Raw genomic sequence first — 27,193 nt, 5'->3', positions numbered from 1 at the left:
GGTCCCCGCACCCCACGCACCCCGCGACCCCACAGCCCTCGGGGGGTCCCTGCACCCCAAGCACCCCCGGGGTCCCAGTGACCCCACAACTCTCGGGGATCCCCGCACCCCACGCACCCCGCGACCCCACAACTCTCGCGGGTCCCCGCACCCCACGCACCCCCGGGGTCCCAGCGACCCCACAGCCCTTGGGGATCCCCGCACCCCACGCACCCCGCGACCCCACAACTCTCGGGGGTCCCCGCACCCCAAGCACCCCGGGGGTCCCAGCGACCCCACAACTCTCGGGGATCCCCGCACCCCATGCACCCCGCGACCCCACAACTCTCGGGGGTCCCTGCACCCCACGCACCCCGGGGGTCCCAGCGACCCCACAGCCCTCGGGGATCCCCGCACCCCACGCACCCCGCGACCCCACAACTCTCGGGGGTCCCCGCACCCCAAGCACCCCGGGGGTCCCAGCGACCCCACAACTCTCGGGGATCCCCGCACCCCATGCACCCCGCGACCCCACAACTCTCGGGGGTCCCTGCACCCCACGCACCCCGGGGGTCCCAGCGACCCCACAGCCCTCGGGGATCCCCGCACCCCACGCACCCCGCGACCCCACAACTCTCGGGGTCCCCGCACCCCACGCACCCCCGGGGCGGCCCCGCCCTGCCCAGGTACGTCCCGGCCCCGCCCCCTGCCCAGGGGAGGGTCGTTGGCCCCGCCCCGGCCCCGCCCCGGCCTCCGCCTCGCCCCGCCCAGTGACGTCACCCAGGTGGTCGCCCTCGCGGCAGCGCCCGTCCCCGCCCGCCGCCGCGCCCCGCCCGCCCCGCCCCGCTGCCCAATCCCCTGCCAGCGGAGGGCGGGGCGACCGCGCCCCCGCCAATGGAGAGCGAATAAACACGTCCGGCGGGGGCGGTGCCAGGCGCGCCGCGCGATTGACGGGCGTGAGGGAGATCCAATAGCGATCCGGCGTCGCGGGGGCGGGGCGTGCGCCGGGGCGGGGCAGGGCGGGGCGGGGGCGGGGCGGCGCGCGGGGCGCTGCTCGCCTTTTGTTCGGGCAGGAGCGGGGCGGGCGGCAGTGCCCGCGCAGGGGGAGCCGCCGCGCAGGTGAGCGGGGCCGGGGCCGGGGCCGCCGCCGCCGCTGCAGCGCCCGGGGGGGCCGGGGCCGGGGCGTGGGGGGGCCGGGGGGAGCCGGGTGTCGGGGCCGGGCGGAGCCGGGTGTCGGGGCCGGGCGGCACCAGGCGCCCCGCGTCGCTCCAGCCGCCGCCCCGGGGCAGCGCTCCCCGCGGGCGGCAGAGCCGGCGCGGAGCCGTGTGCCCGGCGCCGTGTGCCCGGCTCGTCCCGCCTGGGGCCGGGGCGAGCGCCGCGGCTGTCGGCGGCCGAGGATCCGGTCGGGCGGGTCCCCGGGGCGAGCCCCCGCGGGCGAGCGCGGCTGTCCCGCTCCCCGCTCCCCGCCGGGCGCCGCAGGAGCGAGTTCGCGAGTTGGCGCCCCCAGACCCCGCGCTCGGCTGCGAGGCGGCGGCTCCGTCCCCGGCACCGCCCGGGCGCGCTCGGAGTCGCGGCTCCACGGGCGAGGCCTTGGCACGGCGCTCGCCCAGGTGGCCGTGGGGCTCTTGCGCAAACCGCGGCTGCTCGGTGCCGCGGCCGGCGTGCCCTGAGTCACACCTGATGGCCGCGTGCTGCCGCCGCGCCCGCTCGACGCCGCTCGACGCCCCCGTCCCCGCCCGCCGTGCCGGTGGGCTGCCCCTCACCTGCGGCCCGGGTTGCGAAGCGCTGCCCCAGGCTGCCGTGGCTGGGGGTCTGAGGGGGTCGAGAGGGGGTTGGGGTGGCCTGGCGTCACCCAGGCAGCCCCGGCCGGGACGGAGGAGCGTCGGGCGCCGCTCGGCGCTGGGGGTTCCCAGCCGAGCCCCCCGCGAGCGGCTGACAGCGGATATCCGCGCGGGGAAACGCGGGGGGGAGCGAAACTTGGCTGGCTTTTTGTCTGGTGTTTGGAGAGGAGAGAGCGCTCTAATTGCTTTAGCTGAGTGATTAGCTTAATTAATCAGGTTTACAGCACAGATGAAAGGATAATGCTGAAACGTTGCTGGGAGTTGCCCGGAGAAGGAAAATGTAGGCTGTTGTACGAGCAACTTGGAGAGATTTTTGTGCAACGAGAGGAGCGTGAATGCTCGCTGAGAGGGCACGGCCGCCTGCCGGGGACGGTCCTGGGTGACCCGCGCCGCTGTCGCGCCCGCGTGGGTGCGAAGGCAGCAGCCTGCGCCCGCTCTCACCGGGCTGCAGCGTCCCTGCACCCCCCCGGCTTTCCCGTGGTGCTGTCGGGGTGCCTGGGCGAGCCCCGTGCCTGGGGTGACGTTCCCTGTTGGTTTCCCCATGCTGGAAGGGCGGCGGGGGCCGGGGACGCACCGTGACCCAGCTGGGTCTGGCCCCCGCCGCTGCTGCACCTCCCGCTCCGGCCCACGTCGTGCTGGTTTTGGCGCTGGTGCCGCTTGCCAGCCCCGACACCCGGCGGTCTCGCGTCCGTCTGCCATTTGGGCTGGCGGGGAGCCGGGGGCGAAGCGTCTCCCTGCCAGCTGCCGCGGGGACGGGGCTGGAGCGCTGCCGGGGGCGTTCGCTCAGGGCTGTCATTCGCATCCAGGGCGGGCGCGGTGCCCGCGGGGTCTGCTCCTGGCCCCACTCCTGGGGGGAGCGGGTGTCCGGCCCAGCCGGTAACGGGGCTGGGGAGATTTTAAGGTCCCTTTCTGTGTCCTTGGTGTTTTATCAGAGTCGGCTGGAAGGATGCAGGGTACCCAATGAAACAGTCCTTACACATCTGAAGCCTGTAATCGTTCATCGCTTTGGAGGATTTCCACAAAGTGTCATGAAAAACCCATTTTACTGCTAATTTGGCTTAAACAAGTTGGCCATCAGGACAGGAATGCGCGGAGCTCCTGGCATCAGTGGCTGAGGGCTGTTTTCTCCAGGGCTGGCTCCCGCGTGGGTGCTGGGGGAGACGTGGGTCCCCAGTGCTCGGGGGGCTCGCGGGGCGCTGGGGGAAGGTGGGGGCGGCCGCGGCAGGGCTCTGCCTTCCTGACAATGGCGTTTACGCTCTATTGTCTGGGCGATGTGGCGTGTCCTCAGCGGCTCCAGGAAGCGCGTGCATCCCGGTGGGGCCGAGCCGGGCTGCTGGGGGGGTTTTCCGGGGCTGGGCGTGCGGGCGATTTGTGCACCGTCCCTGGAGCATCGACCGCCTCAGCAGTGCCAGCGGCTTGGCTGCAGCTGGGGACCTTGGAGAATTTTCCCTCTGGTCCCAGGGCTGTATTTCGGTGTAATATTCAGTGCTGTCCTAATCCCATTAACTCTCCCCTTTTGTTTCCCCCACCTGAAATCCTTAATCAGCTCTAGCAGTTGGGGCAGGCGACTGTGGTGCAGCTGCGTGGCTCTTTCAGCCGAGGCTGTTCCTGTGACGATGGCTTCCCTTCGAGGCAGTGGTTTGGTGTGGGAGCGCTTGATGGGATTTGGCTTTTTATCACACTTCCAGATCTCCGGGGTTTAAGACGACGCTCCTGCCGGGTGCGCTGCCGCTCGCAGATGGCAGAGCCTTGGGGAGCGGAGCTGCCCTTGGCCCCTGCTTTGCAAGCGGGGGAAGCGGAGGCTCTTTGCAGAGAACTTGCAAGACTTTAATTGCAGCATCTGTACCGAGCCTTGCGCTAGTCTTGAAGGTTTAAATTAGACTGGCTTCTAATTAACAGGAGTTAAAAAGAAATCTAATTTCTATTAAAACAGTACAAGCCTACCTTGGACGTCAGCTTTGCCTTGATTTCAGCTGGTGCTTTCCCACCTAGACAGGGTGCGTGGGGCACCCAGCATCACCCTGAGCCAGGGCTTGGGTGGTGGCTCTCAGTCCCGTGAGAGCGTGGGGTGTCTCGGGCCGGTCTGTGTGGATGGAAGCAGCTGGGATGGCAGCTCAGGAGGACAGCAGGGCTGCGCCGGTGCCTTGAATCGCTGCAGCCTTGTCTGCTTCGGGAGGGCTGGTTTTACCCCCCTTCCCCACGCACAGTGTTTAGTGAAGCAGTGGAGGACAGCGAGGGTGTGAAGGCACAGGTACTCCCTTTCCAAAGAAGTCTTAAAACTTGACCTAAGCAGCTAAATGCCATGTCTGTGCCTAAATTGGGTTGGCTTCAGAGCCACACAGGTGCCTCGATGGGCAGAGCTCCTCGCCCCCGTGGCTTCCCGCCTCTGGCGTGGGAATGCCGCACGGCTCGTCGACTGCTGTGGGGGGAAGAGGTTTCTAATTAGGCAGAGGTTTGAAATACCCTTCTAAATATGCCAGCCTTGATGGGTTTTGCTGTGGCTGCTGACAGGCCTGGAGGCCTTTCAGCATGCCTTGGTCGCTCTGCTCCGAAATCGCTTTGCAAACAGGGCAGGAGCCTCGTGCTGCGGATGCTGGGGCTTGGCGGGCACCCCCACGACGCCTGCCTCGCCGCGCTTGAACCGAGCGAGTCCTCGGGCTCCTTCCGAGACCCGGAGCAGGAGCTGGCAGCTGGGTGGAGGGGGTAAAGGTGCTGGGTGTTTTCCAAATATCCTACCCCTGGGCGATCAAACCCACGGGAGGCGGTGAAGTCAAGCGAGCAGCAGTGCCCTCCCGGAGGGGAGCCTGCTCCGGCGCTGGAGGCGCAGACCCTGCGGTGTGAGCTGCACTGCAGCCCCGCGTGGCTTTTGGGGGTGGGTGGCTGGATAAAGCGCGTAGTGCTTCGCTGGTGGGGGAGAGACCTTTGGCTGCTGTAAGGAGCCCTGCCGTAATCGCTGTGATGCGCGGGCAGAGCCCTGGTGACAAATCATTAACTTGCTCCGACAGGCCGGGTGCTGACGGGTGTTGGTGATAATTTCTTGTGAAGCGTCTGAACTTTACAGATGTAATGCAATTGGATGGAGAAATTAAGCTGGGGCTCAGCAGCCCTGCGTCCCTCCCCGCTGCCTCAGCTCCGCTGGCAGCATCAGGGCCAGGTGGTAAAATTCCGTGTTTCTGGACACCATGACTGGAGCTGGGAACAGCCTGTGAGCCTCAAAGCCTAAATTTAAAGCCTGCAATTATCATGTTCTTAAAGGACAACTTGTTCTTTGTGCTCTTTAAAACAAAATAATGATTATTTTTTTTTCTCTTATCCAGATGGAGTTATTGTGATTAATTGCATCATGCCAGTTCTCCTTTCCATGGACAAGTGGCGAGTTCCCATCTTTTCCAGCAGCGTTTCTAATGAGATCGGCAAACTTTTGTTAAGGAGGGGATGTGCCCACGTGGGTCCTCCCGATCCCGCTGTCTCCGTGGATGGTGGTGTCTGTGCCGGCAAGCAGGGATGCGGGGAGGGGAGATGCTCTGCCAGAGACCCCACGATGGGTTTTCGGCGCGTGAATGTCCCTGGGAAATCCCTCCCTGGGCTGGGTCCTGCCGTGGGGCTTGCCCTGCGCAGGCAGAGCCGACCAGGCGCGGCACTGGAGCTGTGCAAGGGGGAGCTGCCCCCAAATCAGGGCACAACAGAGCTGCTGGAGCCGTGCCGGCGCCCAGCAGTGCTGTGCGTGTGGGGCAGGGAGGTAACGCTGGGTGAGCCGGGGCTGCGGCGGGGCACGGCGTGGGCAGCGGGGCTCCCCGGGGAAGCCCGAGCTGTGGTTCGGCGGACGGTGCTTTGGCAGAGCTCTTGCACGAGTCCCAGGTGCCCGGCGGTTCCTGGGGCTGTGGTGCCCCGTGCGAGGGCTCGGCCACCCCTCGGTGCGCTACGGGAGCGTCGGTGTCATGCCTGGCATTGCGTGTGCTTTTGCAATGGGAGAGCTTGATGGATAATACCTTGTCATTTTGGGATTTGAAGTGCCAAAATATTACAGCCTGGACTTGGCGTGTGCTGGAGCTGTCAGTAGCTGTTAATTCGGGTGAAGGCGAGGCACTTCCAGAGGCTTGAGGTACGTGCTCTGCTTTGATAGAGAGCATCAGCGGAGCGGGTCGTGGTGCAGATGCCGCGCTGCCAGGGCTGGCTCTGCCGCCGGGAGCCTAATCTTGCCGCGCTCGGGGGGATGCGGCACTCCTGGTGCTGCCCGAATAGTGGGACCAGGGGCTTTGCACGGGGCTTTCGGCAGCTCAAACTTAACGTGAGCAGGAGCAGGTGGAGAAATAAATAGTGGTTTAGAGCCTCCTCCAGTGAGGGAGCCTGGGTCTGAAGCACGGCTCTTGTACCCTCGCTGCCCTCCCCAAGTGACCTGAAGTTATCGGAGCTGGTGGGGCGGCTGGGATGGACGTGCAAGCGCTGACGAACAAAGGCCATCGGCTCCTTTGTGTGCAGGGCCGGGGCGGCTTCGCGCCGTTACAGCCTGCTTTCTAACGAGAGGCTGATCGTCCGTCTCCTCCTCATTAAACTTCAAGCTGCTCTCCTTCCCCTTTGAATTCTTCCACTTATCTTCACTGTAAAGCCCCATTGAAAGGGCTCGTGGTAGCCGGGATCTGACTCTAACGCTTCCCATTGATGCTGCTGAGGTCTTGAAAAGCTCCTTTCTCTGCCTCCTCCTGCTGCGTGTTCCTGCGAGGGATCCTCTTCAAAACCATTGAAGACTTTGTACCGTGCTGGGTCTGTCGCAGCATCTGCGGGAGCTTCGTTAGCTGCTGCCCCAGCTTCGTTAGCTGTCGGTGCAATGCCGTCGCTTCTGGGTGCCTCTGGGCAGGGGGTTGCGGGTGATGGGGGGCCTTGGGGTGCAGCTCTTCTGGGTGCACCGAGCCCCGGGTGCCCTGGCCCCTAGGAGGGCTCCGCTGCTGCCAAGGCTGCTCTCTCCCAGCCTCGCTGTCTGCGTGAGCGGTCACTAATCCCCGGAGATCGCTTGCGTGTTGCATAAGTGCTTCTAAAATAGAGTCTTTTCTCGCATTGCATTTGTTGAATTGCCTTAACTGCCTCTTTCCTTTTCTTAAAAGCCTAAGTGACTGTAATTACGATTGCTCGCATGCTTCCCGCAGCCCAGCTCACCCCCTCGCGCGGCGCAGCTCCTGAGCAGGGGCACTTCCAGCGCTGCTGCTCTCTGTTCCCGGCAGGATGCATGCAAGGATGGGGCTCTGCGGGGGGCTGCGACAGCCCCTTGGCTGGCACCCCACGCTGCTCCGGGCTGGGCAGCACGGTGTGCTCCGCACAGGGGTGAGGGCAGGCTGGAGCCCCCCGTGATGTGCTCAAGCTGCCTCTCGCACCCACTGACCCCCAGGTCCTGGCGCCTGCTCCTGTGCAGCCCTTGCCTGGGACTTGGGATGTGGGGGTGCTCTGTGGTCCCCGCCTGCTCACTTAAGGGTGTTGGGGGTCATGGCTGCTCACCCCAGGGACTGCTGCCCCCCAGGAAGTCCCTGGGCAATAACCTTTTTTGCATGAAGCAGCATTCATAGCTTCCCTGCTGCTGTTTTGGGCAGCTCAGCTGTACATCTGCTGGCTGTGTCCCGCCTGCGTGAGGCTGAAGGCTTCTCCGAGCAGCCGGAGGGAAGGGCTGGTCAGATCCAGAGCTGCGTGTTTGCCGGAGACTTCCTCCGCAGACAGTGTCTCGGGAGGGGTGATGCCTCCTGGACGCTGATCAAATGGCTCTGGGGGCGGATGAGCTGCTGGCCGGTGCCTTACAGCTGCGGGAGCTTCCTCTGCCTTCCCTGGCGTTCCTGGCTGCGGGAAGTGGTGGGAGAGGGATTAACCTTCTCCTGGCTCTCCCCTGCACAGGGGCTGGCTGAAGCCCCTGCACAGCCCCGTGTCCCACATGGAGCCATTGGAGGGGCTCCCCCAAACCTCCTGTCCCCTCTGTGGGGTCCCCCACATCTGCCTCAGTTTTCTGGGGGGTTTCTTGCTGTTCCTGGGAGTGAGCCCTGTTTCCCTGGGGGTCCCAGCTCTGTGCAGGTGGGGGGGCTCAGCCGGGGCTTGGTGGTACCGCTCTGGTTAGTAACAGCCTGGTGGGGGGGAGACAAGGGCCGGGCTCAGCAGCAGTTATCCTACCCACAGGCCTGGTCGTGGAGGGGGCTGGAGCCCACCCAAGCATCCCCCGTGCTCATGGCTGATCCCTCCAGGCAGGTATTTTCACGTGTGCCCTAAATACCCCTGGCTTCTCCCTCCTGCATGAACTGCTGCCCTTCCCTTCACCGCTCCCTGGGGGCGGTGGGGGTCCTGCCCCACTGCAGCCGTTCACCAGCAAAAGCGTCGCTGGCGAACGGCTCCTGCTGAAGGTGAACCCAGGCATCACCAGTATCCCTTGCCTGGGCGACTGCCTGGCTTGCTCTGACCCCTCTGAGGAGGAGGGAGGACAGCTGGGGCAGAGCCCGGCCATGGAGGATGGGGGAGAAGCTCTTGTCGGGCGTCCGGCCCTGGCTGAGTGATGAGCAGAGGATGCTTGACACAGGGTTCAGAAAATATCACTGCTTGCCACTGGAGAGTCTGACATTTGCTCCGCTGGCTCCGTCACCGTGGGTGCCGCTGGCCTTGCTGGCTGCCGGCGGGGTGATGCTCCGGGGGAAGGACGGGGGCTGTGTTTAACGAGGCGGCTGTGGTCCCTTCTGGGGGGCTCCTGGGAATAGAGAGCCCCCCCCCCGAGCTGTGTAACGCCCGTCCCTGCTGGCCCCTCGCCCCCCGCTGCGGGTGCTGTGCTCAGGCGGGTCTAACGTGGTGCTCATTAGCTTGGTCCCATCTCCTGCTTGGAGCCTGTCTGGGGGCCGATCACCTGAGCCGTGTCTGGGCTCGGAGGAGCTTTCCCGGCTTTTGATGTCTCTGGGGCGCAGACGGAGCGGGTGGCGGGGGGTGGCTCATGCATAATGCAGGGCTCCTTAAGAAGCCGGTGTCTGAGCTGAACCCATGGAGGTTTGAAAAATTAAGTGCCTGTCAAAAGCGTGTAAATTGTAGAGCAGCCGTTACCGGTCGACTGACGGTGCAGGCAGCGCCAGCCCCTCCTGCCAGCTCCAGCTCACTGCTGCCTGGGGGTCCCGGCCCTGGCTGGGGTGGGTGCTCAGGGTCCTTACACCCCCCTCTGTGGTGCAGGGAGCTCTCCTGCCCTTGGCTCCACTCTCACCTTGCCCACCCTTCCCAGGGCAGCTTTCCAGGGTCAGCCTGGGGGTGCTGGGGTCCCTCTGGCCACAGCCCCACTGCCAGGGTTCTGCGTGCCAGCTCCCGGCTGGGATGTGCGATGGCTCGCACCGGCTCCTGCACCGGTGCCGGCAGAGTGCTCTCCTGCCCGCCGTGCTTCCTCAGCCATGATTTGGCATTGTGTTTCTTGCGCTTCCCGACACAATTTGGAGGCTGTGCTGCCATGACCAGGGTGACCCAGCTGGGAGGGCTCGCTCTCCCAAACGCCGATGCAACAGCTCATGAATACACGCGGGGTGTGCGGCATTCCCAGCTCGGCACAGGGGCTCTCCTGGCCAAACCCTGCTCTGGCGCAGGGTGGGGAGCGGAGCTGGGCTCGCCCCTGGCACCGTGCGTCACGCACCGCCCTGCCGCACCAAACGGGAACCCCGGCTCCCGCCCGGGAATGATCTGCCCCCGCTGGCCTCCATTAGTGGATCCTTCTCTTGCTGCCTTATAAACATGCATTATGCACAACCCATTAAAGCCGGAGCAGTACTTAGTCTGTGGATTGCTGCTTGACAGCTCAAAAAAATATTGAATTGACAGGAGTAGTGCCCTGCAGTGGCTCCGGGAAGGTGGCGGGGGCGGGCAGGGTGGGATGCAGGATGCATCTGGCTGGGGGGGATGGAGCGTGGCGGGGCTCCTGCCTCCCACCCAGCTGCTGCTCCCCAGGAACGAGTGTTTGTGCCCAGGCTGGGATTTTTCCCTGTGAGCGCCGGCCTGTGCTGCTCGCGAGGGCTCGGCTGCTCCTTGGGAACAGCCGGCAGCGCTGGGGCGAGCCACGCCAAGCCTGTGCGCGCCGTGCCCTGCTGAGCTGCCCCACGCAAGCTGCGTCCTGGGCCACCACCCGACGCCCTGACTCAGCCACCGGCGTGGTGGGGGGCCGGGGCTGGTGGGGGGCTCGTCCCTTGCTCCCCCGAGGAGGGTGCTGGGGCCTGGGGCTGCTGCAGCTGGTCCTTGCAAGCCCCGAGCTGTGCCGGCCGCTGGAGCAGAGCCAGGGGCGGGCGGCCGCCCTGGTCCAGCTTTCTGCATGAATCAGTGCCGGTGGAGGTGGTAATTACACCTCTGTTTGGAAATGCGGTCGCTGCTGCGCCCAGCTATGCCGGGTGCCGGGCGGCAGCTGCTCCCTTCGCCTCTTATCGCCTCTGAAACTCTGACTCATCCCCGCTCCTGTGGGGCCAGAGGAAGGGGCAGAAATCCCGGTGGATGGCTGGGCGGTGGGTCAGCGGTGGTAGGGTTGGCCGGGCGCTGCCTCCATCCATCCCTCCCCTCCTGGCCGTGCCGGGGGCTTGGATTTGGGGCTGGTGACTCACAGCCCTGCAGCGTCCGTCTGCCCCGATGAGGTCAGGGGTTAATCCGTGAGCCATCCTCCCTCTCCCTGCGTCCCCAAATTAAAGAGGAACCCAGCCCTGCTCGCAAGCAACCTTGGCTGGTTTGTCCTGAGTTTTGGGATGCGCTGGGCTGCCCCGTCCTGGCACGGCGTGGTGCTCGGCGCGGCGTGGGGAGCGCCCAGTCCCGGACCGTGCCATGGGCGCTTGTGGTGCTGAGCACCCCTAGGAGAGCCGAGCCGGTGGCTTTGCCTGGTTATTTTTAGGTGCTTTAGGAGTGTCCCAGAGGGCTTCTGAAAAGGTTCATTTTATTCTTGGAGCTCCAGCCTTGTGGCTGTCCCCAGCTCTCTGCCAGGTCCTGTCTCTGGAAACCGGTCTTTAAAAAGCCCGTGGGCAGCCGGGGGGCCCTGGCCATGGGGGAAGCGGGGAGCCTGGCTGCGGGGTCCCTCCACGCCGGGCAGAGCCTGCTCGCACCTTCGCCGCCGAGGCGGTGAGACACGGCGCTGCGCGGCAGGCGCTGGCTGACGGCTCAGCCAGCCGTGCGCGGTCTGCGCCGGTTGCAGCCGCCGTTCGTGTCTGAACACGAGCAGCAAAGTGCTGAGCTGTGGGTTCGTCATCCCGGTGCCGCCTTTCATCTCGCGTGGGGGAGGAGGGCAGATAGCGATCTGCTCGATCTGCTCGTGGGCTGCGCAGAGGCCCGGCTGCCGCGCTGGGGTCTGCCACACGGTTCGGTGCAGGATTGGGGCAGGAGGGTGCTGCGGTGACCTGGGCTCTGCTGGCGGCGTAACTTCTCCCCTCCTTGCCCCGCAGAGCAGCCATGGAGGTGATGAACATGATGGAGCAGCCGATCAAGGTGACGGAGTGGCAGCAAACCTACACCTATGACTCGGGCATCCACTCCGGCGTCAACACCCAGGTGCCCTCCGTCAGCAGCAAGTGCCTCGGGGACGATGACGAGGTCTACGGGAAGCAATACACCATCAAGAAGACGACCACCACGAGCTACTGCCAGGGAGGGAGCCAGGGCCAGAACCAAGTGGCAGGTAGGGGCTGCGGGGCCGGTCATGTCCATGAACTCAGCTGCTCCGTTCCTGCCTTCTTCCACCTCCCCCACGAGCCATGCTTCTTCTGGGCACTCCTCCATGCCACCTTCCACACCCCGGGAGTTGTTACTGCCTAAAATATGCTCCCTCCTGTCCTCCTTGCCTGCACCGAGAGGCGCTTGCGTAGGGGTGGCATGCAGCCAGCCCGCACTGGTGCTGAGCTGTGCACACACATCCGAGTGCGCCGGTGGGTTGGCTCGAGATAGGAACAGCTGATCCCGGCCCACGGATCGGCCGTCTGCGCTGCTGCCTGTCTGCCTGCTTGGGAAACCTGTCTCAGCGTGGCTGGCAGAGCTGCCGGTATGTGCTATAAAGCCTCACCGGCTGGGCTGTCTTCTCCCGCTGCTGCGAGGGCGAAGCGGGTAGAGACGCAGCCCCCAAAGCCAAAGGAGATGCTTCCCCCGGCTTTATCCCTTAAAAGAGGGCTGGTTTGCTCCACTCGCCTCTGCGGTTCCCCCGTCAGCGATGGGCACTGGAAGGTTTAATTGCCAGCTCCGCCGCGGAGGCAGAGCCCCGTGGAGAGGGACCCTCCTGAGCGCTGCACGGTCCCTGTGCCGCAGAGGTGGGGACCGCAGGTGGCTGCTGCAGCGTCTTTGCCCCTTGGGTCGCACTTGTCCCGGCATCCACGATGGGAAAGACCTCCGTGTCCTTCTCCTAATACCCAGCGCCAGCTGGTCCCAAGTTGCAAATATCCTTAATTTTTTAATTAATGGGCCTTGTGTGACAACTGCCTAATCATGCTGCCTAATTGAGTGTTGTCTTATCTCTGCGCTGCCGTATCTGTTTACACTTTGAAGCACTGGCTCCTTGCAGAGCGTGCTGGGACTGCTGACGTTGCCAGTGTTGTTGCGCTAAGCTCTGGCTCAGCTAATTGAAATTGGAAAGCAGGGCTGGGAGTGTTCGGAGAGAGCCTGAGTAACGCTGCCTCCCCGTCTCCCCCTCCAGCAGACATGGAGGCTCAGCTGGCCATGACCCGGGCCCAGCGTGTCCGGGCCGCCATGTACCCCGAGACGGTGGAGGACCGCTCCCTGCTCATCACCACCCAGCTGGAAGGGCAGCAGACCAACGTGCAGCGCCTGGCAGAGCCCTCGCAGATGTTGAAATCGGCCATCGTGCACCTCATCAACTACCAGGACGATGCCGAGCTGGCTACCCGCGCCATCCCGGAGCTCACCAAGCTGCTCAACGATGAGGACCCGGTAAGGAAGCGTCGTTTGCCTGCGCGTGTCTCTGGGCTTTCAGCTGCCAGGTTTGCGGGGTGTGCTTCCCTAGCTGCGGCAGCACAGCCGGGCTCCCGTCCGCACAGGGCTCCTCGGCTGCCATCCAGCTCCTTCCTCTTGGCAAAGCTCTGCGGTCGCCTCTGTGCTGGAACAGGACTGAGCGCACCTCTGCCCACTTGCAGCTCCGCAGCCTGTCCTTGCTGCTCTGGCACGGCTCTCCTGCCCTGGCCTTGCACAGACACCGAGCGCTTCTTGCTGGCTCTTGGTGCTCCAGCCCTCCCTGCCCGTCCCTGCAGCACACCTGTGCTCCGTGGACTCAACCGTACGCTGCCTGCCGCTGCGAAATGCGGCGTAGCTCCTGGAGCAATGTGGATGAGGAGTGTTAAAAATAGCAATTCTTGCCTGTGCTAGCTGTGCCGGCTCTGCCGCTCCAGCGCCGCCCTGCCCGGCACAAGGTGCAGCAGCCCCGGGCTGGCTCTTGTCTAGCAGAGTGGGATCCCTCCTGTCCCTGCCGCGACGGGCAGCGGGACACCCTCCCACCCACCAGCTTCTCTCCCCTCTCAGGTGGTTGTCAGCAAAGCGGCCATGATCGTCAACCAGCTCTCCAAGAAGGAGGCGTCGCGCCGTGCACTGATGCAGTCGCCCCAGATCGTGGCGGCGGTGGTCCGCACCATGCAGAACACCAGCGACCTGGACACGGCCCGCTGCACCACCAGCATCCTGCACAACCTCTCGCACCACCGCGAGGGCCTGCTCTCCATCTTCAAGTCTGGTGGCATCCCGGCCCTTGTCAGAATGCTGAGGTACGGGGGTGCCGGCGCTGGCGGGGGGTCCCGAGAGGACGGCAGAGCCGAGCGGTCCCTCCCGGGCTGGGGGCAGAGGAGGGGAGGGCTCCTCCTGCCCCTAGACGTGGATCCTCCTTCTGCTTGCGCCAAAACAAGGGAGTGGGAGACCTCGAGCCTTTTAGCCTGCAAAAGTCCCAGGCGTTTGCTGCGTTTGGAGGCAAGGAGGAGGGGAGCAGCCCCCTGTGCTGTCCTGTCCATGGAGACAGGGCTCGGTCTCTGCTCTGCCCCGAGGAGGAGCCCTCCCTTCCCGGAGGGCAGCCCCGGGGCCATGCGGCACGGCAGCCTCGCACCGGGTCCTGCTGCAGGGTGCTGGGTGGGAGTCGGGGCTCGGGGCAGCCTTGGGGCTCCGCTGGCAGCCTGGTGAGCCCGGAGGCAGCTGCCAGCACTGACGTGGCTCTGTGCCGCCTGCCTGCAGCTCGCCGGTCGAGTCGGTCCTCTTCTATGCCATCACCACCCTGCACAACCTGCTGCTCTACCAGGAAGGGGCCAAGATGGCTGTGCGCCTGGCCGACGGCCTGCAGAAGATGGTTCCCCTGCTGAACAAGAACAACCCCAAGTTCCTGGCTATCACCACCGACTGCCTTCAGCTCCTTGCCTACGGGAACCAGGAGAGCAAGGTGGGCCCGGGGAGCCTGGCCTGCCCCGCGCTGTGGGGTCCTGCCAGGGGAGGCAGGGAGGGGAGCGGTTGCCCAGCCTTGCTCCTCGCGGACAGAAGTCTGGGAGCGCAGGGGGTGGGAGCTCCCACCATCGTGGCCCGTGTGCCCCCCGGCCGCAGCCGGCAGCAGAGCAGTTGCGCTGTCTGCAACACTGCCGCATCCGACCTCTCCCAGGTGGAGCATCCCCGACAGCGCAGACTGTCCTAGTCTGGCCGGTAGATCAGCTTGGCTGGGTTTCTCCCCTGGCTGCTCTGGGCAATGCCTCTGTCTTTGTTCTTTGGCTGCTCCTCTCCTCCTACGCACGAGTCGTCCCGGCCTCGCGCAGAGGCTCGGTCCCTGGACCTGCTCTGGTGCTGGCTGGGCGGCGGGGGCTGCTGCCCGCTTTGCCTGCAGCGTGGGGCGAGGGACCCCCGTGTGCAGGGCTGGGGTGGCCGGGGCGGGCAGTAGCAGTGCACAGCCCCGGCGGGGGTGTCCCAGAGCGCTCCTGCATGCCGAGGGCTTGGAGCTCCTGCCTGACTTGGGTCCTGGCAAGAGCTGGGGAAACCAGGGCGGTGGTCCCAGCAGGCCAGAGCTGCCGCACACCCTGACCCTGGCCCTTCTGTCTCGCAGCTGATTATTCTGGCCAACGGAGGACCCCAGGCCCTGGTGCAGATCATGCGCAGCTACAACTACGAGAAGCTGCTCTGGACCACGAGCCGGGTGCTCAAGGTGCTGTCGGTGTGTCCCAGCAACAAGCCCGCGATCGTTGAGGCTGGTAAGAGGGGCTGGGGGGCTGCGGCAGAGCTGGTGTCAAACAGGAGGAGGATGGTGGTGTTGGGATGATGCAGCTGAGGGTGCCATCTCACAGCTGACGTGCGAGACAAGCAAATGCCTTGCACAGCCAGGTGAAACCACCTGCGTGTGGCCTGGTTTCTTGTTCTGAAAGGCTGCTGAGATGCTTTCCTGGCACCGTGCGTGGGCAGGATCTGGCCCGGCTGGCCAGCCGCGAGCTGTCTTCCTGCACCACATTTAGCCTCCGCTAAGCCATGAGGCTGCGTCGTGCGTTGGAGGCATCGGTCGGGTGGTGCCCAGCCCATGCTTGCCACGCAGCCCCGCTGCCTCTCCCGTCTCCTCTCTGCTGGGGCAGCTTTGGGTATTTACAGATGGGCTGGTCTCTCCTTCCCTGGCAGGCGGCATGCAGGCGTTGGGCAAGCACCTGACCAGCTCCAGCCCCAGGCTGGTCCAGAACTGTCTCTGGACCCTGCGAAACCTCTCTGACGTGGCTACCAAACAGGTGAGTCTGCGGGACCCCGAGTCCTGCTTCAACGCAGCATTTCGGAGGCTTCTCCGTACCAGCTGCCGGGCTGCCCCTCGCCCTCTGCTTGTGCCAGACTGAATCCGCAGCAACATCCTTGTGCCATTTCCAGTCCCTGTGGGCTGTGGCAGCGCCTGTGCCTGGCAGAGCGAGAGGATGCCCAGCTCTGCCCGAGCCCCGCTGCAGCAGGGGTTTGCCTGGCATTGCGGGAGGCTGCTTACTGCCCGCGGCCCTTCCCATGCCAGCCGGCTGCCAGCCAGCGCTCGGCCAGTGCTCGTAAGCGCAGCGGGGCATCGCCCGGGCTGCTGCTTGCTGAGACTCAGGGAGCCCTCGGCAGCCTGCCCTGGCGCTGGCCGCCTGCTCGGCTCCTTCCCCGGCGAGGGAGCTGCAGTCAGAGCTGCTGTCGAGGTGGTTGTGCCCATGGGGCTGAGTGGCAGCCGGTGCGAGGCTGACCCCGAGCTCCGCTGTGGGGTTGCTCTCCCCAGCCCTTTGCTGCCTCCTGATGCGTTCCCCATCTGCTGGGGCAGTCTCTCTGTGCAGATTAGCGCCTGATGCAGCATGGAAACTATTTGGGCTGGCCTGTAACCATCCCTGGCTCTGCGGATTGAGGGCCATGGTGCCTTTAACTCCTTCCTGCCCTGCTGCTGGCTGCCTGCCGGCATGGCTGGGACCGGGGTTGCCCCGGGACCGCTCAGGGAGCGCTGGCGGGTGCATTGTTTGCACTTCCCAGCAGAGAAAAGCTGCTGAAGACATTAAACTCTAAGTAAAGCGGCACATGTCGGGAGCGCCTGTTGCTCACGCTGTGCCAACATTGCAGAGAAGCAGCTCTGGCTTCAGGGGGACGGGGAAAGGCGCAGCGTGGGAGGTGCAAACGCGGCCTCTCCACCATTGCTGCCTGCTCTGGCCTGTGCAGAGCTGGGGGGGCGTTTGGGGTCAGGACATGGGGTGCTGGGGGGCCGGGGTCTGCAGCAAAGGGTGTGCAAGCTCCGTCGAGGGCAGCCGCACAAGCCTGGGTCTCAAGGGGAGAGGGTGCCAGGTCTGGGAGGAAGAACACGGCTGGGGGCTGGATCCTCTCTGCCATGGCAGGAGCCGTCCTTGCAGGAGGGGGCTCCTCCTCTCCAAGGCGGGTGTCCAGCCCATCCCGGGGGAGCAGCTCTGGCTCCCCACGCCTGGGCAAGAGACACAGGGGATGGCCGCTGGCTGAGCCCAGATCCGGCTGCGGCAGGGGTGCTGGTCCAACCTCCCGTCCCCGCTCCCGCAGGAGGGCCTGGATGGTGTCCTCAAGATCCTGGTGAACCAGCTGAGCTCTGATGACGTGAACGTGCTGACCTGTGCCACCGGCACCCTCTCCAACCTGACCTGCAACAACAGCAAGAACAAGACCCTGGTGACGCAGTCGAATGGGGTGGAGGCCCTGATCCACACCATCCTGCGGGCGGGCGACAAGGAGGACATCACCGAGCCGGCCGTCTGCGCTCTCCGGCACCTCACCAGCCGGCACCCCGAGGCCGAGATGGCGCAGAACTCGGTGCGGCTCAACTACGGCATCCCCGCTATCGTCAAGCTCCTCAACCAGCCCAACCAGTGGCCACTGGTCAAGGTAAGAGCTGGGGGGATGTTGGGGGCTGGAGGAAGCCAGAGCAAGCCCCCGGCTGCTGGCCCATGGTGGGACACGCTGCTGAGGGGGGCTGCAGCTGGTGCCGTGCACGGAGCGATGGAGGGCTGCTGCCAGTGCTGCCCTGGTCCCGTGACGGCAGCTAATGGAGGAAATGGCTCCTGCCGGCTGCTCGGCTGGAATCAATACTCGCCCCGGCCTCCCCCATGGGGAGGGGGCTGGATCCGGTGTTGAAGTCAGGCCGTGCTGCAGAGGGGGATGGGGTGGGACAGGCAGGGGGAGGGGGGCCCGGCTGGCGGGTGCCGTGGGGAGCACGTGCTGCTCTGATCCACGATCAAGACGAATCTCTCCTTCCCCGCTTCTCTCCTCCAGGCTACCATAGGCCTGATCCGCAACCTGGCCCTGTGCCCGGCCAACCATGCCCCACTGCAGGAGGCCGCCGTCATCCCCCGCCTGGTCCAGCTGCTGGTCAAGGCTCACCAGGACGCCCAGCGGCACGTAGCAGCCGGCACGCAGCAGCCCTACACAGTGAGTCCCTGCGGCAGGGTCTGCCGCCGGTGCCCCTCTGCCCTGCTCCTGGCACAGCCTGGCACCCCAAAAGCCGACCCGTCCCTGGGGGGTACCCTGTGCCCACGCTGAGGGTGGTCGTGCCCTGGTGTGGGGTGCCCCAGCTGAGCGCTTGTTCCCTGGCAGGACGGAGTGAAGATGGAGGAGATCGTGGAGGGGTGCACAGGGGCACTGCACATCCTGGCCCGGGACCCCATGAACCGCATGGAGATCTTCCGCCTCAACACCATCCCCCTCTTCGTGCAGGTCAGGGGCTGGGGGGCCGTGGGGGCTGCACTCTGCCACCTCCCCGCTGGCCGGCACAGCCCCGCGGTGCCAGGGCCAGGGAGCCGCAGCGCTCGGCCGGTGGCATCTGTGCGTGTCAGACCACATCAGGAGCATGACGGCTCCTCGCTGGCTGCTTCACGCTGCCGCTGATCTCTCCTGACAGCTCCTCTACTCGCCGGTGGAGAACATTCAGCGCGTGGCGGCTGGCGTGCTGTGTGAGCTGGCCCAGGACAAGGAGGCGGCAGATGCCATCGACGCGGAGGGGGCCTCGGCCCCGCTGATGGAGCTGCTGCACTCCAGGAACGAGGGGACGGGTGAGTGCCCCTGTGCTGGGGACTCTCTGCCACCTGGCATCGCCCCGGCTGCAGCCGGTCTGGGTCTCCTGGTGCTTCGGTGCCACGCGGGACCAGGAGCTGAGGCTGCTGCCCTTCCCCTGCAGCCACCTACGCGGCCGCCGTGCTCTTCCGAATCTCAGAGGACAAGAACCCCGACTACAGGAAGCGCGTCTCCGTGGAGCTCACCAACTCCCTCTTCAAGCACGACCCAGCAGCCTGGGAGGCGGTGAGCATCCCGCTGGGCGCGGAAACGAGTCCTTTTCCCTGGAGAAACCAGGCCCTCTTGGGACAGCCCCATCCTGCCTCCAAAAGCTGTCACCTCCAGACAGAGCCTAGACAGGAGCGACGGGCAAACTGGGGGAGGCGGGGGGGTGGACGGTCTGTGGCCTCGGCTCTCCGGCAGCCATGGGTCGCGGTACCGGCTACCCGGGATGGGGCTGGGCACCACGTAGCCCCTGGGCATCGTGTCCGTGTGAGCGCAAATCCCCTCTTCAGTCGTGTCACCTTCTTTCGTAGGCTCAGAGCATGATCCCCATCAACGAGCCCTACTCAGATGGTGAGTACGGCGCCAGCTCTTCCTGCGGGGTCCCCCCACGGGCTGTGGTCTGGTGGGTCAGTTGCTTCATCTCGCCAAACCAGGCTGGTTTTAAAACCTTTTTTGGGTGGCTGCTAGCAAAGTGCCAGCCTGGCCTGCCTGGGGACGCTCAGCGGGGGATGCTCAGCTCCCCGGGGGGCACGTGCAGCCGCTCCCCTGCGTGCCTGGGCCGGTGGGTGGCCCTCGTGTCCTGTGCAGCGCCACGTGCCGCACGCTGCCGGGGGACCGGGAGGGTGGCTGAGGTCTGGAGGAGTCTCACCGGCGGGAGCTGAGGTTGCCGCGTCCCTTCCCTGCAGAGCTGGACCCCGGCTACCGCCACATGTACTCGGGTGACATCCCCCTGGACCCCATCGACATGCACATGGACATGGACGGGGACTACCCCATGGACGCCTACAGCGACGGCGTCCGAGCGCCCTTCGCTGACCACATGCTCGCCTAACCCGCCCCGCAGCCCCCGCACCAGGTAGTCGCTGGCGTGTACCCGGGGTGCGGGCGCTCCTCGAGGGCGTGCTCGGCCCTGGAGCGGGGCGGGCGGCCGGGGGAGGCCGGGCTGGCTGCTGGCACCCGGCGTGCCGCGGGGTCCCTGGCGCTGCCGTGGGTCGGCATCCCTGTCGCCCCACGGGCTCCGGTCGCCTCCAGACCCCCCTCGGTCGAGTAACGGGAGCTCTGTCCTGCCGCGTGCAGGTGTTTTCTCCGTACAGAAGAGGATGGCCCCAGAGCTGAGTATTCGCAAGAAGGACTTGGGAGACAGAAGTGCCTGAGAAGACAAACTTTTCCATTCCCACGAGAGGTTTTATTTTTCGATTTGTTTTTTCTTCGCTGTGGGTCTGTGGAGAAGGTCCTTCCTCCTGGGACTGCTTCAAGCACCTACTGCCGCATCCAGCATCCAAGATACTGTTTCTGAAGCTTTAAAACACACAAACCCCGCACCATTAGCGACCTTTCATTGGCAAAATAGTCTTTTCTATGAATATATATTTCTTTTTTATTTTTAATATGGTGCCAACGGCTTTTGCCGTCTTTAAGTTTGTGCTTTCTAACTTCCCCACTATTTGTTCTGCGTGTTAGTGTTCTAGGAAAGGAATCTAACGCGGGAAAACCCTTTGCTTTTTGCAAACTCTAACTTAAATCAGGCTAATCCAGAGTTTGCGGAAACCAAAGGGTGCCGTGTCCCAGGACCTTCATTTTAGCCATCGGGATGTCTGCGGTTTAATTCTTTCCGATCAGCCGTTGGGGAGCTGACTTTGTGTACCTGCCTATCCTACCAGTATCCATAGAGGAGTGACTCCAGCATTAGAAACGGTGTCCTTGTACTCATCTCTGTTGCACATTTTAACCCGTTTCCCTTCTTTTTGGTGAGTGGTGTGTTTCCGTCCCCTCCTCCCTTATCTAACACATTTTTTAAAGAGGCTCTAGATCTGATGGTGGTTTAACCGTTCCACCGGAAAGGGATGGACAGTTACTGGAGTGTGGTTCAGGAATGGAAGATTTTATTATTTCTGTAAGTTGTTTTTGTATAGACCAAAGCAAAGAATAAAATAACCCTCCCAGCCCCGTGTTGCCCTGAGCCGGTTCTTCTGTCAGCTGGGGAAGGCAGTGAGTCCCCTCGGGGCAGCCGGGGTGAAGGTGGCCGTCACCTTCCTCGGGCCAGATGTTGGAGGTTCCCTCCCATGGGGCTGGGTGGCCCTGGATGAGCTCGTTCCCATGCTCTGCGCCCGCGATGCCTGGCCGAGGGCTCAGGCAAAGCACAGGCTGCCCGCTCGCAGCACCGGCAGCGCTCCCACCGTCGGCTCTGCGCCCGGCCACGTTGCCAGCCCTTCCCTCGCCCGTCGCCGTGCTGGGTCGTTAGCATGCCGCCTCCGTCCGGGTGTCTGTCTGCTCTGTCAGGAGGTAAAAACTCCCAGTAATTAAGATGTTTGTTCATTAGGCAGCATCACCGGTGTCTCTCTGCTGCCGTGCGTAGCTCGCTTTAATGAGCTCTGGGGGATAAACGTGCGTCGGGAGCAAGCCCTGCTGATTGATGGAGTGAAGCCTGGATGGAGCCGCGAGAGGCCAGGTTAAAAAAAGTGATTTACTCAGTCAAACCCGGTCGCCTCCTTCCACAGCCCGGCTTCATAGCGGGAACAGATGGCAGGAGGAAATATTCTCAGCTGAAACGCTAACTCTGACAGCTGCGCCCAGGGAGGGCGATGGGGAAGTGGCGCCGGGCGCCAGGCAGGAATCGTGCTGGGAGGTGGAAACTGGCTGTTCGCAAAGTTACCCACCAACTTCAGGGCTGCCCATCTGCTTGGCGGCCTCCTCGGCATGGGGACGGGGCCAGCGACAGCCACCGCTGGCAGCCGGCCGCCCCAGGCTTTCCCACGGCACCTTTTTGGGCAAGAAGGCGCAGACTGAGCCCGGAGGCAGGAGATTGCCTGCAGCAGCTCCGTGCGAGGCTGCAGGCAGGGGCAGGGCTGTGGGTTTTGCCTGCTGGGGTGTGTGTGCTGGGGGATGGAAGGGCGAGACACGGGTGGCCCTGGGATGCCCACGTCCCCGTCCTGGTGGGTTTGTACCTCCGCCCTGTGCATCCACCCTGCGGGAGATGGCCGGGGGCGCGGGGACTCCTCGGGCAGGGGTGGGGGACCTGGAGAGGGGAGTCGGGTCACGGAGCGATGTCCGCACTGCGACGACGGCTCAAAGTGCTGCGATTGCTGCATCGGTTTGGTGAGATACCCACCACCGTGACACGGGGAGGCAGCTGGAGAGCCAGGACGGCGTCCCTGACCCCCCAGCTCTGAGCTCTGCCTGCTGTAGCACAGCTCGCTCTGTGCAGCCACTAGCAGGACGCCAATGAGCCCGACGCAGCTGCCGCCAGCACGGGGAGATGGGGGGATGTAATCAAAGGGAGCTGGGAGCAAAGTCGCAGCCATTCCCACTCGCTTCATCATCAACCGCTCTGTCTTTGCATGTTTGCTCCGCTCTGCTGCGGCACCTGGTTGTGCCACAGAGGGAGATGGGGGGGACGGGGAGGTGGGTGCCCACCACACACGGGGCCCGGGCTGCTGCAGAGCGCGGTAGGACGTGAAGGGTTTGCATGTCCGTCACGGCATGCCGTGGTCAGTCCTGGACGGTCCCGGTTAGTAGGCTGGGCTGGGACAGGAGTGATCCAGGGACAAAGGCAGCAGAAGCGGGGCTGGGAAGCGGCGCTGGCTCCAGTGCTGTCCCGCTGGCTGGGGGGAACATCCTGCGCTGAGCTCAGCCCCGCAGCCACGGCCAAGCCCCGGTGCAGCAGGGATGCAGCCGCGCTTCCTGCTACGGCCCATGCCAGGACCGGGGACAAGCAAAACAACAGCTGCTTTCCGGGCAGCCCCGGCGGGGCCGAGCGCACTTCCCGAGGGCAGCGGGGCCGGGGTGGCTCGTGGGACAAGGCCGGGGGGCCAGGCAGCCCACTGCCTGCTGCAGCTGCTGCCAGAACGAGAGACGGAGCGGTGACAGGCGCTGAGAATAAGCCCCCTGTACAGGGTGGGACCAGGCGATCCAGCCGGGCCAGCCCTTGCTGCTCGGGCTGTGCAGTGTGGGACAGCATCCGTGCACCCAAATCTGTATCTCCATGGGCGCAGGCTCTGCCACCCTGCCAGGTGGGTCCCCAGGTGACTCAGAGGAGCAGATAGAATCATCGAATCGTTTAGGTTGGAAAAGACCTTTAAGATCATCCAGTCCAACCATTAACCTAACATTGCCAAGTCCACACTAAACCAATTAAGGGTAGACTAGACTAAACCATGTCCCCAGGTGCCACGTCTGCCCGTTTTTGAACACTTCCAGGGATGGGGACTCCACCACCTCTCTGGGCAGCCTGTTCCAATGCTTGACTACCCTTTCCATAAAGAAATTTTTCCTAATATCCAACCTAAACCTCCTCTGGCGCAGCTTGAGACCATTACCTCTTGTCCTATCGCTGACTACTTGGGAGAAGAGACCAACACCCACCTCACTACAACCTCATTTCAGGTAGTTGTAGGGAGCGATAAGGTCTCCCCTCAGCCTCCTCTTCTCCAGACTAAACAACCCCAGCTCCCTCAGCCGCTCGCCATCAGCCCTGTGCTCCAGACCCTTCACCAGCTTCGTTGCCCTTCTATGGATGGAGCTCTCTATGGATGGAGCTCTCCTGCTCCCAGCCTGCGCCAAGTCTCACCCCTATCCCCAGGGACCCCAGCAGAGTTGCCAGCGCTTTGCTGCACCCCAAGCATCCGTACCTGGGTGGATGTGGGACATGGGGCTCCAGTCCTGTGTGCCCTGGGCTGGGGGTTTGGCTGGGCCGAGCCTGGAGCCCCTCTTGGGGCTGCCAACCAGCCCCATTGCGGGTATCAGGGATGCTCTTGGTGTCAGATCCGGCTGTCCCCAAGGTGGCAAAGCATCTGCCCCGGGAGGTGCGGGGTCCCGCGGCCGTGCCTAGGGCACGGCCGCGGGACCCCGCACCTCCCGGGGCAATGGGCAGGGATGTGCCCACCCTGGAGTCCCCTCACTGGGGCAGGACTGCACACCCCAAGACCCCCAGCCCCGTCGCAACGGGACTGCCGGGGGTCACCGCTGGCATTTTGGGGGCGAAGCAGGACCCAAAGGACACCTTTACCAGGACAGCCAGAGCTGCTTGCAGGGTGCCCCAGGGAGCTGCATCCCGCGGGGAGGCGGGGAGGGCAGGGCCGGGGCGGGGAGGACCGGGGGGGGGCACCCCGGGAGGCGGCGGGCCGGACTACAGGTCCCAGCATGCCCGCCGGAGCTCCGCACCTGCCCGGGGAGCGGCTTTTGTTATCGGCGGGGCCGCGGGAGCGATGTACGAGGGCCCCGCTGCCGCCTCCGCGCCGGGAGCAGCACCCAGCGGTGAGTAAGCCCCGCCGTCCCGGGACCCCCCGGTGCACCGAGACCCGCCGCCCCGGGACCCCCCGGTGCACCAAGACCCACCCCCCCCGGGACCCCCGGTGCACCGAGACCCACTCCCCCCGCGAACCCCGGTGCACCGAGACCTGCCACTCTGGGACCCCCCCGGTGCACCGAGACCCGCCGCTCCGGGACCCCCCGGTGCACCGAGACCCACCGTCCCAGGACTCCTCGGTGCACCAAGACGCACCGCCCCGGGCCCCCCGGTGCACCAAGACCCGCCTCCCCAGGACCCCCCGGTGCACCGAGACCCACCCCCCCAGGACCCCGGGTGCACCGAGACCCGCCACTCCGGGACCCCTGGTGCACTGAGACCCGCCGCCCCGGGACCCCCCGGTGCACTGAGACCCGCCTCCCTGGGACCCCCCAGTGCACTGAGACCCACTGGGATCCCCCGGTGCACCGAGACCCACCACCCCGGGACCCCTGGTGCACCGAGACCTGCTGTCCCGGCACCCCACACTACACCGATACCCACTGCTCCCCCAGCATACCCCGGTGCACCGAGCTCCGCACCCCCTGCACCCCGGGGAGCACCGAGCCCCCAGCTCTCCCGGTATCCCCACCCCACTCCCGGGGCGCGCCAGCTCCCTGCTGTCACCGGCTGCACTGGGCCTCCAGCTCCCTGCCGGTGTCCTGCTTTCCCCCGGGCGCACCGAGCCCGGCACCTCCGGGCACCCCAAGTCTCCAGGCAGCCCCAGTGGGTGAGCCTTGGGCCGTGCCCAGCCGTCCCGCTGGCCCCCGGGGCGTTGCAGACGGCAGCTGCCGGAACCCCCCAGAAAATTTGCCTCATCTCGCCCCTTCTCCCGGCACTTGGCACCCCCTGCGGCCCTGCTCCCACTCATGGGCTCCGATCCTGTAACGCGTTTCCACGCTTCGCTGCCGAAGCCTTTGCCCCTCGCCCGGGCAGGCTTTCCCGCTCCCTCAGCGTTAGCGGCCAGGCCTGTGGCAGGGATGGGGTCCCGGGGGTCCCAGGGGTGCCAGGGGCCCCGGGGAACGGTTTGGCCGCAGCAGTGGCTGGCTGGGGAGGGGTCTCGGCGGTGGCGGCTGGGGTCTGGCTGCGTTTCGTGGTCCCCGGTGCCTGAACCAGGAAGTCTGCGTGGGGGCAGGGAGGGTTTCTCTGCTCTGCGGGAAGAAGCTGACGCTGCTGAGGATATTTCTGCAGGGGGGACGGAGGGCTCAGCCCCTTGGGCACGTGAAACCCGTGGTGTGGTCAGTCACGGCGAGGTCTGCGGCAGGGGTAGAGCGTCAGGTGTTGGGGGGTCACAACGGAGCAAAGGCGACGGAGCTGAGCTCTGGGCTGGGGAGCCCATTCCGGCTGGGCGGCCAGGCAGCTCGCAGGATGAACTGCTGGGGTAGGAGTCCATCCCCTGACGGCCTCGGGCGCAGGGAGAGACCCATTTCTGAACGATGCTTCAGGCAAATGCAGCCTCCTGGGGTCGCCTGAGCATCCGGATGGGATCAAACGGGCTGTGGGAGCTGCAGCCTGGCTCTGTCCGTGCCCTTCCATGGACAGCAGGGATGTTCCCAGCCCCAGCCCGGGGAGCTCTGCTGGGACCTCTCGGGTCCGTCCCCTGGGCTGGGGCAGGGCAGGAATGCAGTCACCCCCATCCCAGCAGCGGGACTGAGCCACCATCTCGTCCTCGCCCTCACCCCACACATTGGCCTTGCTGCTCTGCAGCTCCCGGACCCAGGCACTTGCAGAAGCTCCTCGCTCCTCGCAGCCTCCCCTCCCCAGCCCCAGGCTCCTGCCACAGCAGCTGAGAGGAAAAAATAGCCCGGAGCGAGCCCAGCCGCCCCAGCGCCGCTCAGCTGCTGCCGAGCACAGGCACCCGGGCGCAGGGTGGGGAAGGGGCTTTGGGTCAAGCCCAGCCCGACCCCGCCGCAGGGCTGCGCAGGCAGGGAGGTGCCCGGGCAGGAGCTGCATGACGGCATCGGGGCAGGGCAGAGAGCAGCGAGCGCAGGTCTGCACGTGTGCCCGGGCACAGGCTGAGCCGTGGCCCTGCTTCTCCTGGCCCCGGGTCCGCTGTCCTCCTGCTCTGGCCCAGCTCCCCGCCAGCCCCCGTGGGCCAGGTCCCCCACGTCATCCGGAAGCTGGCGGCTGGGGGCACAGCGGGGTCCGGGGTGATGGGAGCCGCTCACGCAAGTCTGAGCAAGGTCTCCCGTGGGGAGAGTTAATGTACGTGCAGGAGCTGGGCCAAAAGGAGACGCAGGGCTCTGGCAACCCCGGCCGAGGGCTGACTCACCGGCCGGGCTCCCTCCCCGGAGCCAGCGGCAGCGCGGGGAGCGGGGCAGCGGCAGCCCGGCACCTCGGCACGGTGGGTGCCCTTCCTTCTCTGGGGAGACGTGGGGAGGGAGAGGGTCTGTGGGTTTAGGGCTGGGGAGCTGTTCTCTGGGCGGCACGGTGCAGGATTGGGCCGCACAGGCCTGGTGGTCCCGGTGCCATGGGGCAGAGGGCTGTGGGGCTGCGGGTGTGCTCTGGGGTGTCCCTGCTGCCTCGTGCCTGCCTCATGTGCCAGGGAGGATCCGGCCTCGCTGGAAAGAGGAGCAGGGTGGCCTTGCCTGGGTGCTGTGGAGGTGACAGCAGCCATGAGCACGTGCTCAGAGCGATGCCCTGGCACGAACCCGTTCCCAGAGATGGGGGGGCTGCCGGTGCTGCAGCCCCGCCACATCGGAGGCGGGAGCAGGGGCGGAGGTGGGGGCATGGGGCTTGCGCGGGAGGCTCCTGCCCCACAGGGCAGAGGGGCAGCAGTGCCAGCAGCGGCTGCAGCCCGAGCCAGGGCCACTGGAGGCGGCAGGAGAGCAGGAATACGCTGGTTTTATGGCCTGGCGCGTGATGTCTTTATGGCTGGGAAGGGACTGCTGCCAATGATGCCCAGCCCTGCCCTGGGCAACATGGCAGGTCCCTGCTCCGCATCCTGGTGCTGGTGGGGTGGAGGATCGCAGCTGAACTTTGCTCTCCGAGGTGGGGCTCCCGAGGGCTCACGTGAGAGCCACCGGCACCACGGTCGTGGCCACCCACCACCGAGCAGCTGTACGGCTCCTTCTCCTGCCCGCTCCCGCTGCCAGCCTGGGGGGAGCAGGGTCCTGCCCGGTCCCTTCAGAGCATCCTCTCCCCTGTCTGGCGCTGGCACTGATCGGGACATCACCAAGTGGTTACTTTGGTGCTGAGCCCCCCGCATCACGTAGCGGCTGCCGCAGAGGTGGAGCTGAGCAGGTACGCTGACCCGGCGCCATCCACAAAGCTGCTCCATGTTCAGCAGCAGGCAGAGGCTGAGCTGGGGCCTGCCCGGGCGCTGGCCGTCCCCACAGTCCCCCTGCCCCCACAGCAGCCCGCAGGCTGGCCAGGGAGCGGGGACGCCTCA

At 65.4% G+C, this 27,193-nt stretch overlaps 1 protein-coding gene across 1 annotated transcript; it reads left to right on the top strand.

Annotated features, from left to right (window-relative positions):
* The first annotated feature begins 1,068 nt into the window (after window positions 1-1,068).
* On the top strand, window positions 1,069-20,445 carry JUP (junction plakoglobin). Its single transcript, XM_075723061.1, has 15 exons — window positions 1,069-1,098; window positions 11,222-11,454; window positions 12,460-12,713; window positions 13,299-13,537; window positions 13,995-14,196; window positions 14,845-14,989; window positions 15,405-15,508; window positions 16,791-17,129; window positions 17,517-17,672; window positions 17,838-17,957; window positions 18,142-18,292; window positions 18,418-18,539; window positions 18,830-18,869; window positions 19,205-19,374; window positions 19,596-20,445. The coding sequence occupies exons 2-14, from the start codon at window positions 11,229-11,231 to the stop codon at window positions 19,348-19,350; spliced, it is 2,244 nt and encodes a 747-aa protein (XP_075579176.1). The 5' UTR covers window positions 1,069-1,098; window positions 11,222-11,228; the 3' UTR covers window positions 19,351-19,374; window positions 19,596-20,445.
* The last annotated feature ends 6,748 nt before the right edge of the window (window positions 20,446-27,193 follow it).

Source organism: Pelecanus crispus, chromosome 18, assembly GCF_030463565.1.
Source record: "Pelecanus crispus isolate bPelCri1 chromosome 18, bPelCri1.pri, whole genome shotgun sequence".
NCBI classification, from domain to species: domain Eukaryota; kingdom Metazoa; phylum Chordata; class Aves; order Pelecaniformes; family Pelecanidae; genus Pelecanus; species Pelecanus crispus.
The sequence above is the reverse complement of the archived record's forward strand: the minus strand, read 5'-3'. Positions and strand labels throughout refer to the sequence as shown.